Source organism: Sus scrofa, chromosome 14 (assembly GCF_000003025.6).
Source record: "Sus scrofa isolate TJ Tabasco breed Duroc chromosome 14, Sscrofa11.1, whole genome shotgun sequence".
Lineage (NCBI taxonomy): Eukaryota > Metazoa > Chordata > Mammalia > Artiodactyla > Suidae > Sus > Sus scrofa.
The window spans coordinates 125,653,865-125,667,752 of NC_010456.5; the positions used below are offsets into that span (position 1 = coordinate 125,653,865).

The 13,888-nt window shown below is 35.3% G+C and overlaps 1 protein-coding gene across 3 annotated transcripts in view; it reads left to right on the forward strand.

The window, feature by feature from the left end:
* ATRNL1 (attractin like 1) overlaps positions 1-13,888 on the forward strand; it is a 776,870-nt gene that overhangs the window by 247,329 nt on the left and 515,653 nt on the right. For all 3 annotated transcript variants that reach the window (XR_002338976.1, XM_021074415.1, XM_021074416.1), the window contains exon 20: positions 4,898-4,991. Coding sequence is in view for 2 of the 3 variants with exons in the window: in XM_021074415.1 (XP_020930074.1) it covers positions 4,898-4,991 (94 nt within the window). In the remaining variant the exon portion in view is untranslated. The remainder of the gene's footprint in view (positions 1-4,897; positions 4,992-13,888) is intronic.

A 13,888-nucleotide genomic window follows, 5' to 3' on the forward strand; every position in this document is an offset into this window, starting at 1 on the left:
GCTAGAGTTTTCTTATTAGGGGAGATACTGTCTATTTGTGTGTGTGTGTTGGGGGGGGTGTATGTGTTTATAGATGTAATTATGCTAAGAGAGTATACTTTAATTACTATTTTATTGAATATTTTGTCAGGAATGGGCATTGACTTGTTGAAGTCTTTAGCAGCTCTGGAGATAATCATATATTTGTCTTTTAGATTTGTTAATATGATATATTAATTAATTTGTTAAAAATGAATCAACCTTGTAATTTTAGTACTTATATTTAACTTTGTATTTACTTAACAGGGTATTTCAGGTTAGTTCCAGTATTTAAAAAGTTAAAAAAGTACATTTTATATTTGAAATTAACAGGCATGTTAGAATGGTCAAGAATGGTCAAGAATGTTGTTAAATGTTATCTATATGTGCAGAAATATATCCACACACAAACGTATATTTTCTATCGAGAACTTGAATGAATCCCATAATACAATTATTACTTACTGGATGTCTAAATGTGGACAATTATTTTATTTCTTTGAATCTGTTCCTCTATTAAATGAATATTTTGCATATGATGTAAAGATTGAATAAGTGATGTATGTGAAAGTACTTTGGAAATAGTACAGTCATATAGATGCAAATTACTGTTCTTGTTATTAACCTACTTCATGTCTTATATTTTTAACATAATGAATACTCAACAACTTTTTACAGATGATTTGATTCATTGATTAATAACTATTTAAGGCAGTCCTTAAGAACAGTCTCACTGAAAACAATGCGCATTTTAAAAGAGATACAATAAAAATTCAATGATTTATAATTTAAGAATTTGAGCTTGAGGCAAGTGGGAAATGTGGGGAAAAAACACCTGGCATTTCATTTGGTATTAACATTTGTTTTGTGAATAGATTCCAATAATTCTTGTGTCATGTACAGCACAGGGTATTAATATTTTGCCCTACTTTTTTAGATGAATGCAAAGTTCACATTAAAGCAGTAAAGTGGTCAAATGTAAATGGTTTAAGAACTTTCATGGTTGTCATTATGGGTTTTCAAGAAATTTATCTTGCTGGAGTAAGAAAATGAAATATGACTAAAGTTATTCTTTTATGAAAGCTAAGTATAAGAGATTAACAATACAATTCCGGAAGTGTTAGGTTGAAATTTATTTTGGTCAAAAATTTTCAATGTTCATGCTTAACACTCTTCTATCAAACAGTGACCCACCTTCTTTGTTTCAAATGAGGTTTTAGTTTTTAACATTCAATCAGAAGAATGTAAAGCTGACAAATTATTTGACTCCAGGCTTTGTGATTATAGATCTGGGATTGGCACCATTTTTTTTTTCTGAAGGGTCAGAAAGTAAATATTTTATTTTTTGTGTGCCAGATCTGGTTGCTGCTTTACTGCTGCCTCCCCCTCTTCCTCCTCTTCCTCCAGTTTCTGCTCCTCTTCCTTCCTAACATTACTTTACAAATGTCATCATCACTCCTAGTTTATGAGCCATTCAAAACTAGGAAATGAGGACTTGGCTTCTCTGTTATATAGTTTACTGACCCTTAGAACAGATAGTTAAGAGTTTCTTCTCATTTTTCTGTTCGTTAGACAGCTTTGGAATGTGAAATGTAAATCTTATAGCCCTTCTGGCACTTTATGACTTTGCAACCTGTAACTTAAATCCTTGGAACAGTGCCATTTACTTGATGGTTCCTGTCCTTAATTTCTAGATTCTTGTTTACTGTCATATTTTCTTTTCTTTCTTTTTTTTTTTTTGGTCTTTTTTAGGGTCACACCTGGAAGTTCCCAGCCTAGAGGTTGAGTTGGAGCTGTAGCTGTCAGCCTACTTCACAGCCACAGCAGCACAGCATCCAAGCCACATCTGCTACCTACACCACAGCTCACAGCAATGCTGGATTCTTACCCCACTGAGCAAGGCCAGAGATTGAACCCATGTCCTCATAGATCCTAGTCAGGTTCGTTACCACTGAGCCACAACAGGAACTCCCCACTGTCATATTTTCAGAGTAGTTCTAGAGTAGTGCCTTTCACCCAATAGCGTTCAACAAATACTGGAACATGGGTTAATAAATGGGTTTTAATGTACTTTATTTATTAGAGAAAGAATAATTTTTTAATTTCTCATTTTACTCTTTATTTAGGCCAATACAGGTGCCTAATATTCTAAGTAAACAAAGTAATCTAAGTCAAATGACATTTTAAATTGTGAGACTATCTTTGTGGTAAAAAAAAATCATACTCTCAACATCAGGTCAATACATTGCAATAGTTGTAATTTTTGAGTCGTCAGTAAGAAAAATCAGATTTGTATTGTTTTTATCAGGATTACGTGTTTATTTATATTAAAGAGAAACAACAATGTTCTCTTTTCCCTTTTCATAAGCCACACATGATAAAGATTTGGGCTTAGAGTCTTAAATAAAAATATAAGTTGGGAAAATATAATTTTAAGTTTAATGGCTATTTGAACATTTGTCTTTGCCACATTCTTACTGTATATGAAAAATAGTACATCTACTAAATATCAAGAATATCAAGTATAATTATACTAGAAGTATACAAAGGAAATGAAGTGGGCATTATGTCCAAACTCCTAGACGTTGTTTTGTACATGTTACAAATAGCAATGACATAGCAATTAAAGGACCTAGGTACATAAACAGGCTTTGAAACAAGTACTGCCAATGACTACTTTTTGAATTCGTCTTTCTAAAGTATATTCTTTATCTCCAACTTACATGAATAACTCTTTTAGCTTCTTTTTTCTATCCTTATTGTTTAGTTTTTGTTATAAGTTGATATTGCAACTTTATATTATAGGGAAACAGAAATATCATGTGACTATATAATGTTCCTCTAGTGTATGTATAGAGTATAAAATTATCATCGTATAAAATTTGCCAAACAAAAGGCTACAGTATGTATGATGATTTTATAGGTGCTTATTCAGCATAAAAAGATAACCTCAAATGCTGACAACAACAGAATAATTTCAACACTGTCATGAGGTATAAATTTTAACCAATTGAATTTAAAATATATTTTTGCCATTTTAGCCTGAAATATAACACCGCAAGGGACTTCTCTCAGAATGAGTTTACATTAAAACGTATTTTAACACAATTTTTTCTGTCTCTGAAATTATTAAAGCTACTATACAGTGATAATTCTTTAAAGAAACTCTGCAAGCGTAACTATTATCTAGTTCTGCTATAAAGGATAAATAAAATGTTTACCCAAGTTTTAAAATATTAATGTGTATAATTTTTTTAGTTCTGAATACAAGAGAATATTAATGTGAAACTGCAAGTCAATATTAAAAGATACCATAGTATATTCATTTACTATTCATGAAGTTACATATTATTAATATATCTGAGTCCCTTTATTGCTCATGATAATTTCCTTTTTCCCTTGCATCTGCAACTTATCATTCATTTCTGTAATTCTCACATATTGTGTTTCCATAGTTAATTCTACACACTAAAAAGGAAAATTATGCTGATTTATTTAAATATTCTTTATGAAAAAATTTACATTTTAATGTAGAAATTTCTTCTAACAAAAAATGTCTAAGTCTTAAAAATCTCACTAATACCAGAACTTATTTTCTCTGTGTATGTAGGGGTATATGATTCACTTTATATTAATTATGTATTTTTTCAAAGCAAATAATCATAAATAAGAAGCTTAGTGTTCCAGAATATTTTATATTTTGATAAAAAACAATAACTCATTAGTTCATTTTTAAATGTGTACGAAAATCCAGAAAAAGACATAAGATTTCATTTTTATCAACAGAATGGTTTAACTAGCTGGTACTGTGCAAGAACATAGTAGTTCTCATTATAGGTTTTTGAGGGGTGGGTGACACAGGCAGCCTTATCTCTTTAGAATATGACTCAGGATTGGAGAATTGGTTGTAGCCATGCTGAAGGCAGTAAGATCAGTTGTGTGGTTGCATTGGTGTCGTTAAGAGAAGGTGAGTGAAAGGATTTGAGTGATGGCTAATACAATGAAAAGGAGAGGCCAGGTGCAAGAAAGACTGTGCCTGTCAAAACTAGGACCTACCAGCTGACTGGATGTTGCACACAAGAAAGTGTGAGGTTTGTAGTCTAATAATTGGAATGCTGATCTTTAACAAAGGAATGCAAAGGAAGAAAATGAAATGCGTTTATATGAACCAAATTAACTCTAACTATAATATGATGGAATGTTTCAGTTCGAATTCTGGAATGCTAAAACTGAGAGTGTTCTCAGAGGTTTAAAAGGATGATTTCGGGGCAAATAAACAGACATGCTTATTTACATCATATGTACAACTGTATGTTGTTATTGTTGCCAGTAGTAATAGTAATAGAAGTAATAACTGCATTTAATAAAAGCAGGATATGTACTAGCTATTTAAAACACATTATCTCATTTAATTATCACATACATCCTAAGAGCTTCTTTCTCCTTTTGAAGATGAAGCAACCTACGACAATAGAAAAGTTACACAAATTGCCCAAGGTCACATAGCTAGTGATGATAGATGTGCATTTTGAAGTTAAGCTGTTTAATGCCAAAGATCTTGTGTCCTTTGAAACTCATTTCGTTAAGTAGATGTACCGAAGTAAATGTGGAAAAAAGTCCAAAGAGATGTAGAGATATGTACTTGAATGCACACTAGACTTCAGGATATCCCGAAGATTTTAAAAAGTTTCACAAGATTTTTAAGTAAGTGGTTTGCTTCCCCTTAATTAAAGATAACATGTATTATAACCCAGCTTTTTGGATGGTAAGAGAATAATCAATGGTATAAAAATAAGATAATAATAAAAACCTTCCCTGAAATGTGATGCCCATGTTTGTGATGGAGAATATTCAGTATCATTTTGGTTTTGACTTACAGCTTGTACGTGCAGTGGCCATGCAAACATTTGTCATATGCACACAGGAAAATGTTTCTGCACAACTAAAGGAATAAAAGGCGATCAATGCCAATTGTAAGTAAAAATCACTTTTCAGAACTTTTGTGGATTGCATTTGTGCTGTAGAACTAATTGTTATAGGTTTTCCTTTTTAAGTTTAGTGTTAGTTAAGCAACCAATATTATTATAAGCTATGTTGATTTGCATTTTATCAATTTTCATGAAAATTTAAGCCTTTAAAACTGTAATTTTGTAGAGGTGTCAAAACAGAGCCCATAGAATCTTTTGTATCTCTCTGATAAAAAGAAAGCTTTTTTTCCCTGGAAAAATACCTTAAATATCAGATCTGCATTGTTATCTTTATAATTTTCCTCTACGGCTTGTTAAATAACTGAAATTCAGTGTTTCTATGCATTTCTTTCTTTTGAATCTTTTATTATTAATTCTGATATTGTAGTCTTTGGGGCCTTTGGAGTGGTTTCTTATATTCATTTTCTTTTTCTCTGTTATTTCTTAGACATGAACCCATTTTTGTTGTTACTCTGCTCTCAATAGTTTTATGAGTGATTTTTGTCCTTCTGCAATTTAGTTGTTACTCTGAAGACTTATGTTCCCCCCCCTTCCAAAAAAAGTAACTTTAAAAAGCAGTTGTTTCATGTTATTTAAACGTTTGTCTCATTGTATATTTACTATATTAAAACCATTTTTTAATAATTTTGAATTGTATAATGCAAACACTAGTGTTTATATTAAATATAATATGCTGTATTTGACATAAATCCTAAATTCCAACTATAATAATTATATAATTATTTTTTAAGTTAATAAAGGATTCTCCAAAACTGTATATAAACATTTGTATCCAAATAAGTCTGTTAGCTGTGGAAAATGATCCTTTTGTTTATTTTTATTTAGAGCAAAATGTTTACTATAGAATTATCCTGAGCATTGTAGGTTAGATGATCACGTCTTTGACTAGACACTGAGGTGACATAGATTTTCAAGAGAAAGTGAGCAGAATCAGTTATTATTTCTTTATAGTCTATAAACTTAAAAACGAGGTCAAAGCATAAGATCTTAGAGAAATTTCTATTAAGGAAGGCTATTTTTGTCTCAGTACCAGTGAGATTAAATCAGAGTCCTATGCTTTAAGTCAGATGCCTCCAGTATTTTGCAACAGTAAATACTTGTTGTCATAAGCAGGGACAACTTCGTGGACATGCCACATGCGTATTTTCAGGTCCTCATGCTTAGAAGGTCATCACGCCTAGTTGAATATTCTGCTGTCGTCGTATTAAAATTCTTAATATATTTTTAATGAAAGCCTTTCATTTTCATTTTGCCCTATTCCTTGCTTCCCTCTGCCTCCAGTGTATTATATATTAGGTCCTGGTCATAAGCAACAAGTATTTTATTTTTGTTGTGAGATTCCATCATCGTTATAAATACTGACAAGACAATTTAAATTTGTTCTTTATTTTTGCATAAATGATATAACCATCCATAAGTATCTTTTGTGTGATATAGTATTTTAGTATCATAATTTTCTTTTCAGGTGAGAGAGACCCTATTTTTGAACTCATAGGCTTATAAGCTTTGATATTCAGAGTTAAAGGGTTTGGCATATGTATGAATATTAGAAAAATAAATTATATAGTTCTGAGTGGTGAAAGTACATTTTGCTCTAGTTATTATAAGTAGGGGAAATTTTTATAAGCAAAGGAAAAATTGGAATTCTCATTTGTAGATAATATTTTGTAGATAGTTTTTACAGATAAAATTACATTCTTTACTTTTGTTTTATTTATTTTGCTTTTGAGTATGGGGCAGTGATGACAATAGGGTTATCATTCTTCAAACAATAATTTCCTGAGTGTGCTTATACTGGAAAAAATGCTCTTGTTAGGGAGCAAAACTAGTCATTCAAATCAGCAAACAATTATTAAATAAGTGCTTAGTACTATAAATGAAAATGAATAACATATGGTTTTTGGTTAAAGTATCTTTCAGGCTAGCAGTGGAGAAACTAGCCATAGTATATTATTTTCTTACAGTAATGATTTGAGATGCCTGTGCATGAACCCTTCTCTCTTGCCAGGGTGATTTATGTTTGGCTTTAAGTATTTAGTCAGACATCACATCTTCTTGTATATTTTTCATAACCTCCCCAAACTGAAATTGGTTCACTTCCTATGAACTATTTTTTCCCTTGCATTATCTGTGTACTTGTTTGTATCCTTTAATAAGTGAAGCTCTTGGGGGACCATAACATTAGAACAACAGTGTAAGTGTTCAATACATACATTTAAAGGAATAGAATGAATAATGTATTGAAAAAGTATTGAAAATGGATTGATTAAGTTATTATGGAGGGATAAGGCAAGTTGGAGCAGAGGATATTTGAGGTAAAACTTGAAGGTGAAGCTAAAATTTTCTGAATATACAATATAGTAAACAGAAGTGGAAACTGTATCAGTAAAACAAAGAAGTAAAAGCGAACATGATCATGGCATTTCCAGTTTTTGCTCAGGGGTGTAGGGAGCTGGAGAAAGCATTGTTCCCACCTTTACAATGAAAGAAATAAAAGCCGAGCAAACCACCAATTTATCAGTTTTTTGGAAAGCATTGGAAGACTGAGGTTACAGGTAACCAAATGGCCAGCCATCCAAAGAGAAACAAGAGCTTTCAGGGAGAGATGAGACAGGAATACTGGCTTATCGGGAGTGAAACCAACTGGAAGCTTAAGAGTCCAGCTGAGGTGGCTGGTAAATTGATACTGAAGTGTTCACCTTCAATTTCATGAAGGTCCTGGGGCTGAAGAATTGGTTGGTCCACACCCTTTTTAGAATTTTTTCCCATGAAGCCCACAAATTGCTCTTGGAAAAAAATGAAGAAAATTTTAGTGGTGCACTTTTTTTTTTCCTGTGCTGTAATCTGGGGGAGTGGCATAGAAGACATAGTTGTTGAGGCTTCAATATGGGGTCAAAATATTCATTTAAAGGGATACCAGATTATTAATCTTGCCAAGATAAATTTCTTTTTTTTTTTTACTTTTTTTTTTTTTTATTATTTTCCCACTGTACAGCAAGGGGGTCAGGTCATCCTTAGATGTATACATTGCAGTTACAGTTTTTTCCCCCACCCTTTCTTCTGTTGCGACATGAGTATCTAGACATAGTTCTCAATGCTATTCAGCAGGATCTCCTTGTATACAAGATAAATTTCTTATTTTGGACATGGTCTAAAGCACAGTTGGAACTCGAAATTGTTAGATTAAATAAGAATTTAGGAGTTCCCATCATGGCTCAGTGGTTAGCAAATCTGACTAGGAACCATGAGGTTGTGGGTTTGATCCCTGGCCTTGCTCAGTGGGTTAAGGATCTGGTATTGCTGTGAGCTGTGGTGTAGGTTGCAGATGCGGCTCTGATCCCGTGTTGCTGTGGCTCTGGCGTAGGCTGGCAGCTACAGCTCCGATTAGACCCCTAGCCTGGGAACCTTCATATGCCGTGAGTACGGCCATAGAAAAAGACAAAAAAAAAAAAAAAAAAAAAAAAGAACTTAGTGGAAATATAAATCGTAATATAAATGCATGAAGTGTAATGTAATGACTGAGATGGTGTTCTCCAGAAAAATTGTTTCCTTTTGAGGAACGACCTGTAGACTTTAAAGAAAACACACATATTATTTTTGTAAAATTTCTCAATTTTACGTTATGAAGGTGACCCATATTTACATTCTGTAATGTCTGTCTGTATGTCTGTCATTTTCAATGTATGTGTAGAGGTTGTTGATAGTATTTAAATTTTTTCCCTTTAGCCTTCTAACAACTCATCTGATAGAAACTGGTATTCCTCTGTGGGAAATAAAGGCGGAATCAGATAAAAATAGGTAAAAGCAGTTTGATAAAATGTTGTAGGTAGCAGACACTTATGATGCCTCTTGCCAACTCCCATGCCTTTCATGGTTTCACCAAGGCTATAGTGGACGGTTTCCTGTTCTTCTCAATATTCCACATAAAGAATGAGAATCTTTGTTTCTCTTTTCATTCCAAAGCTACTCATTCCCGCCCAGGTGCAACCAGGCAGTGTAAGGCAGTTGATGCCAAGTATGGGTGAGCCTCAGCCAGTGAGGACTGAGCGTGTGTCCTGCATTTCCCACGTTATTACCAACATTTCCTGAGATAACTGCTCTTGGCAAGTACCCACATCCAGGTCCTTATTTCAGCATCTGTTATCGAGGTAATTCCGACCAAGAGGGTTGCTACTGGAAGCAGTTCTATTGATCCTCAACATGGAATTTTATAATTGGATGACTTATCAAATGGCAGTAAGCACTATGAAGCTAATGATGAGTTGGGGTAGTGATTACCCTGGTGTGTAGAGGAATTGTGGAGAATATTAACTGCTTGATGAGATAAAGTATAGGTCGAAGGAGAAGTGCTAGTTTGTGCATCAACTTTAGCCACTTGAAAGTCATGGGGCGATGGCAGTTATGATTACAAATTTGGCTGGCCTTTGTTACTTGCCATAAAGGCTTAAAGAAGGAGCCTTCCATCAAGTCAGGGCATACGGTGAACACCAGACACCTTCATGACAGTATCTAAAGACCCTCGTCTGCTATAGCCACAGAGCAGGGTGTCTTGAAAATTATGTCCATGATTTAATCATAAGATTAGCAGACTGCAAATGAATCTGAAGTTCAGCCATAACATTTCTCTCATGCCAGAGTCACTGCCTGAGGACAAAGAGTAAAAATTGGAGGCCTACAATGGGGACACTTCGTAAGTGTGACCTTAGAACCCTGAATCCTAGATTCCTTTGAACATTCCTGGCTGGAAGAAGAAGACCTCTGTCCTTTGCTAGAGTAACTTTCTTTTCTCTGATGATAATACCACAATTTCACCTGAGAATTATGCTCCATAAAGAGATATTCTCCTCCAAAATGTCTGATGCCTCTACTTACTATCTCCAGATCAGTAAGAAGTTTCAGGTCTTACTGCAGCATGAGCGGGAGGACACAGTCAGTGTTGTAGGAAGAGATAGCTTGTTCACTGAAAAAAATTGCAGGGCCTGGCAGGTATGCAGAGGCAGGAATCAAGAGGGCACAGTGAGGGTGCTGGACCTGGGGACATAGAATATAAGGCTGGAGAAGGGAGAATTTATTGATATGTATCACTCTCCTTTGAATCAGGATTTCCTGTCTCAGTGAGTATACCCAGTATTGATGATGGCTTTTCAAACTGTGGACATGACGATGGCCTCCAGTAAATGAGGTGCAAGATGCTGGAACTGTCTTGGGAAGTTTTGAGCACTGGAGTCGGAACCCCAGGAAGCTGTATATATTAGCATGCATGTATCACATTATAGCAGACTGCTCATTAACTGACCATGGTTTCTTGGAGGTCTTCCAGAACATTTCCTTCACTAAGTCAGTAAGGAGCATGGTGGTAAAGCAAGCCTGGAATCCGTAAAACTCAGTGCTGGCTATTCTCTGAGGGTCATGGCAGTCAGTAAAAAAATGATTCCAGTCAGCTGCGCTCCCTGGTGTCAATGTGTGTGTCAGGATTCCAGAATGGTGGAAGCCAGGTGGTAGCATTTAACTCTTAAGTGTAGATATAATTACCTTGATAGTCAGCAAGGCCAGATGGCCCGCAGCGGGTGTTTGCTGGCAGGGATGCGTGGCAATGCCCAAGTGAGTTCTGAGGGATGGGCTAAATTGGCAGCCAAGTAGATTGCTGGCCACTCCCAAATAAATAATTTTAATATATAATTTTACCACACAGGTTTTACATCACAGAGCCACACTTTCTTAGGGCTACAGATTTTTAAAAAAATATATAGAGTAGAAGTAAAATAGCATTTTAGTTACTTTATTAATGATATTCAGTGCTCTTCACAAGTTGATACTACTAAACTCTTTGGTTCTTAGTTTCTTGAAAGGAGTCTCAAATATTCTTTAGATCCATGGCATACTCAAAGATATGTGTTATAGGAATTCACTTGTGGCATATCCGGTTAAGGATCTGGCCTTGTGGCACAGGTTTGATCCCTGGTCAGGGAACTTCCATGTGCCAATGGTGTGGCCTAAAAAAAAAAAAGTATGTGTGTTCTATATACTGTGAACAGCATAGCTATTGTTGATGAGGTTTTCTGAAATGATAAACACATCTTTTGTTAAATTCTGAACGAAATTATGGTCTGTTTTCCACTTATGTGGTAATTGCAGTCCTAGAAAATTAACTGTGTTATAAACACGCAAAACTACTTTGTGTCTATGGGTAAATGGAGTTACATTCTGTGTGCAAATAATGATAAATGATAACTTGGTCTGTGTTATCTAAAAGGTGTGTGGGATTTGATCAGCTTCTGTTCTGTGGGATTACCTTTTGCATTCAGGAGGCCTATCATCCTCAGCCTCCCTTTCATCCATTTTAGTACGTTCCATTAGAGCGCCATAGTTACGGAGATAAGTAATATTACCCGTATGTATATCCCTGTTGAGAACCACTGGTCTAGGGTTTTCCTGGCCAAAAAACCTTGGGCTGTTTTATTTATTGCACATAAGAACAATTTATCGGCTCCTGGAGAAAATTATATATTGATAGTATTGTTAAATACTCTGTTGATAGAGTCATCAAAATTGGTGGGTTGATACAGAATCATGTTTCATTTTTTATCTATAGTAAATTGAGGTTAAAATTTCTCAAAGGCACTTGGAATTATAATTACCTGTGATATATGGCACTACTAATAAGCAGGATCTTTAAAGTTCAATAATTTTATTCATAATTGAATCTACTTTTCCTTATACCTCTACTCTTTAGTGATCATAATTTACTCATAGCTTTCTATGTTAGGATTAAGTCACTGTTTTTCAAAATTATGGTCAAGAAGAATATCCTGGAAAATGATGGTTTAAAGACTCAAACTCTATGATGGGGATCAAATTTTTGCTCTACTACAAGCATTTCAAGCAACTGTGATTTACCAGTTCTTGATGCAGTTAGAGAAATATTGCCATAGGAGGACCTTCTTCCTGAGCAATTTTTCATCCCTCATTTACCTTTAGACCAGCGATATCTAAGATTATTACCCACTTTAAGCTATTTTGTTATTTATTGTCTTTTTTGTGGGAGGCAGAGCCTAATTCCAATTTTGGAAGATCAAATCTGTGCCTTGCTTTCTAGATTAGTTTCTGGCACATATTAGGGGATTTATAAAACAAATGTAGATTAGTGTATTTTAGGACTTTTGTTTTTCCCATTACTCCTGTCTTTTTTTTTTTTTTTTTTTTTTAAGGTCTTCTATCTTAGAAATGGGGAAAATCAGTACCTCTCCTGGTAGGAAGGCCAGTTTGAGCTAAAAAACTTCCCATGTCAAGTAAATACTTGAGTTCCTTTTGAGTGTCTTTCTGACTTTGAATCTCTTGGATTATTAGGAATGTGCTTTCGAATTTAAGTGGTACCTCTGTCATTAGTGTTTCTAAGCCAACACATCATCCTTCAGAACTCTACTAGATTGAATTTGATTTTGTCGTCAATTATGAAAACTCACTAAACGCAATTAGGCTGTTTCCTAGTTTCTGTTACTGTTAGGTTGAAGGTCATGTAATTGACTTCTGACCAATAGGTGTAAGAAATGTCCTCCACTCCAGACCTGGCTCCTGAAAATCTCTTGTGCTATACATCCTCTCTTTCCCATTCAGCATGTAAGTGGAGATGAAGATGAGGACCTAAGAGACTGTAGAGCTTAGGCACATTCCAGGTCCTGGAAAACTGCATGGAAAAAGCTCTCTTTCCCAATTCCATCCCACTACTCTGGACTGTGCCTTAACCTGCAGTGAAATTTTTATTGTGTAAAACTACTCTTGGGTAAAACTAGGTTTTAAGATTGCTTGTTGCAGGAGTTAGCATACCCTTCCACAAGTAATTACTATTCACTTGGCACCCTGCATGACGTCCTTAATTATTGCACTTTCATTTGAATAACCTCAAATGACTTATGCATTGTGTGACTTCTAGGGTTAGGTTAGTGAATTGTCTGTGGGGTATACAGTCAAAGTGTTCTTGAATTCCCATTCATCTCTTAAAAACTTTGCAGACTTCCCTATCTCATTTATCAGAGCTATTCTCATTGAAGTGTGTCTCTTAGGAGACTTTGCATTGTTCTTGATCTCCAGATTGATTATTACATTGATATCAGGCATAACAAAGCTAAGCGGTTTTAACTCTAGAATGTCGGAATAGGTCTCAATACATACAGATTGTTAGAATAAAAAACATGTACAAGAGATAGAGTGCTCAAGAGGGCAATGTAGGATGACCTTGAACTCATTTCCTTCTATAAACATACCAAAATTATAACCACTCACAGAACAACTATCCATGACAGTGACCTGAAGACCAGCAGAAAACATTCTCCACAACTAAAGCCATAACAAAGGAACCACAATGAGATGAGTAGGAGGAGTGGAGACACAGTATAGTCAGAACCCACATCACTGGGTTGCCGACCCACAGATTGGAAGAATGTTGTAATTGTTAAGGTCCCACCCAAGAAGCAGGTGGTCTGAGCCCCACATCGGATTCCTCACCCAAAGGTTCTGCACCAGACAATAGGTCCCCAGAATGCCTAGCTTTGAAAAGCAGCAGGGCTTAGCATTCAGGAGGGCCAGGTGACTGTTGGAAACAGAGACTCCATTCTTAAAGAGTGCACAAAATCTCACACACTCTGACTCTGAGCACGGAGGTAGTAGTTTAAAAGGAGATTTGGTCAGACCCACTTGCTGATCGTGGAGACTTTCACAGGGAGGCAAGAGGCACCTGGCTCTCTGCCTGACGTTGGAGACTCTGGTGGCAGCCACTTTTGGGATCTTGTTCTACTGTGCTAGTACTGGCCCTGGTGAGTGTCATTTTGGAATCCTCCCTTTAGCCTCTTAACACCAGAGGCTTATCTACACACCAGCAAGCTAAC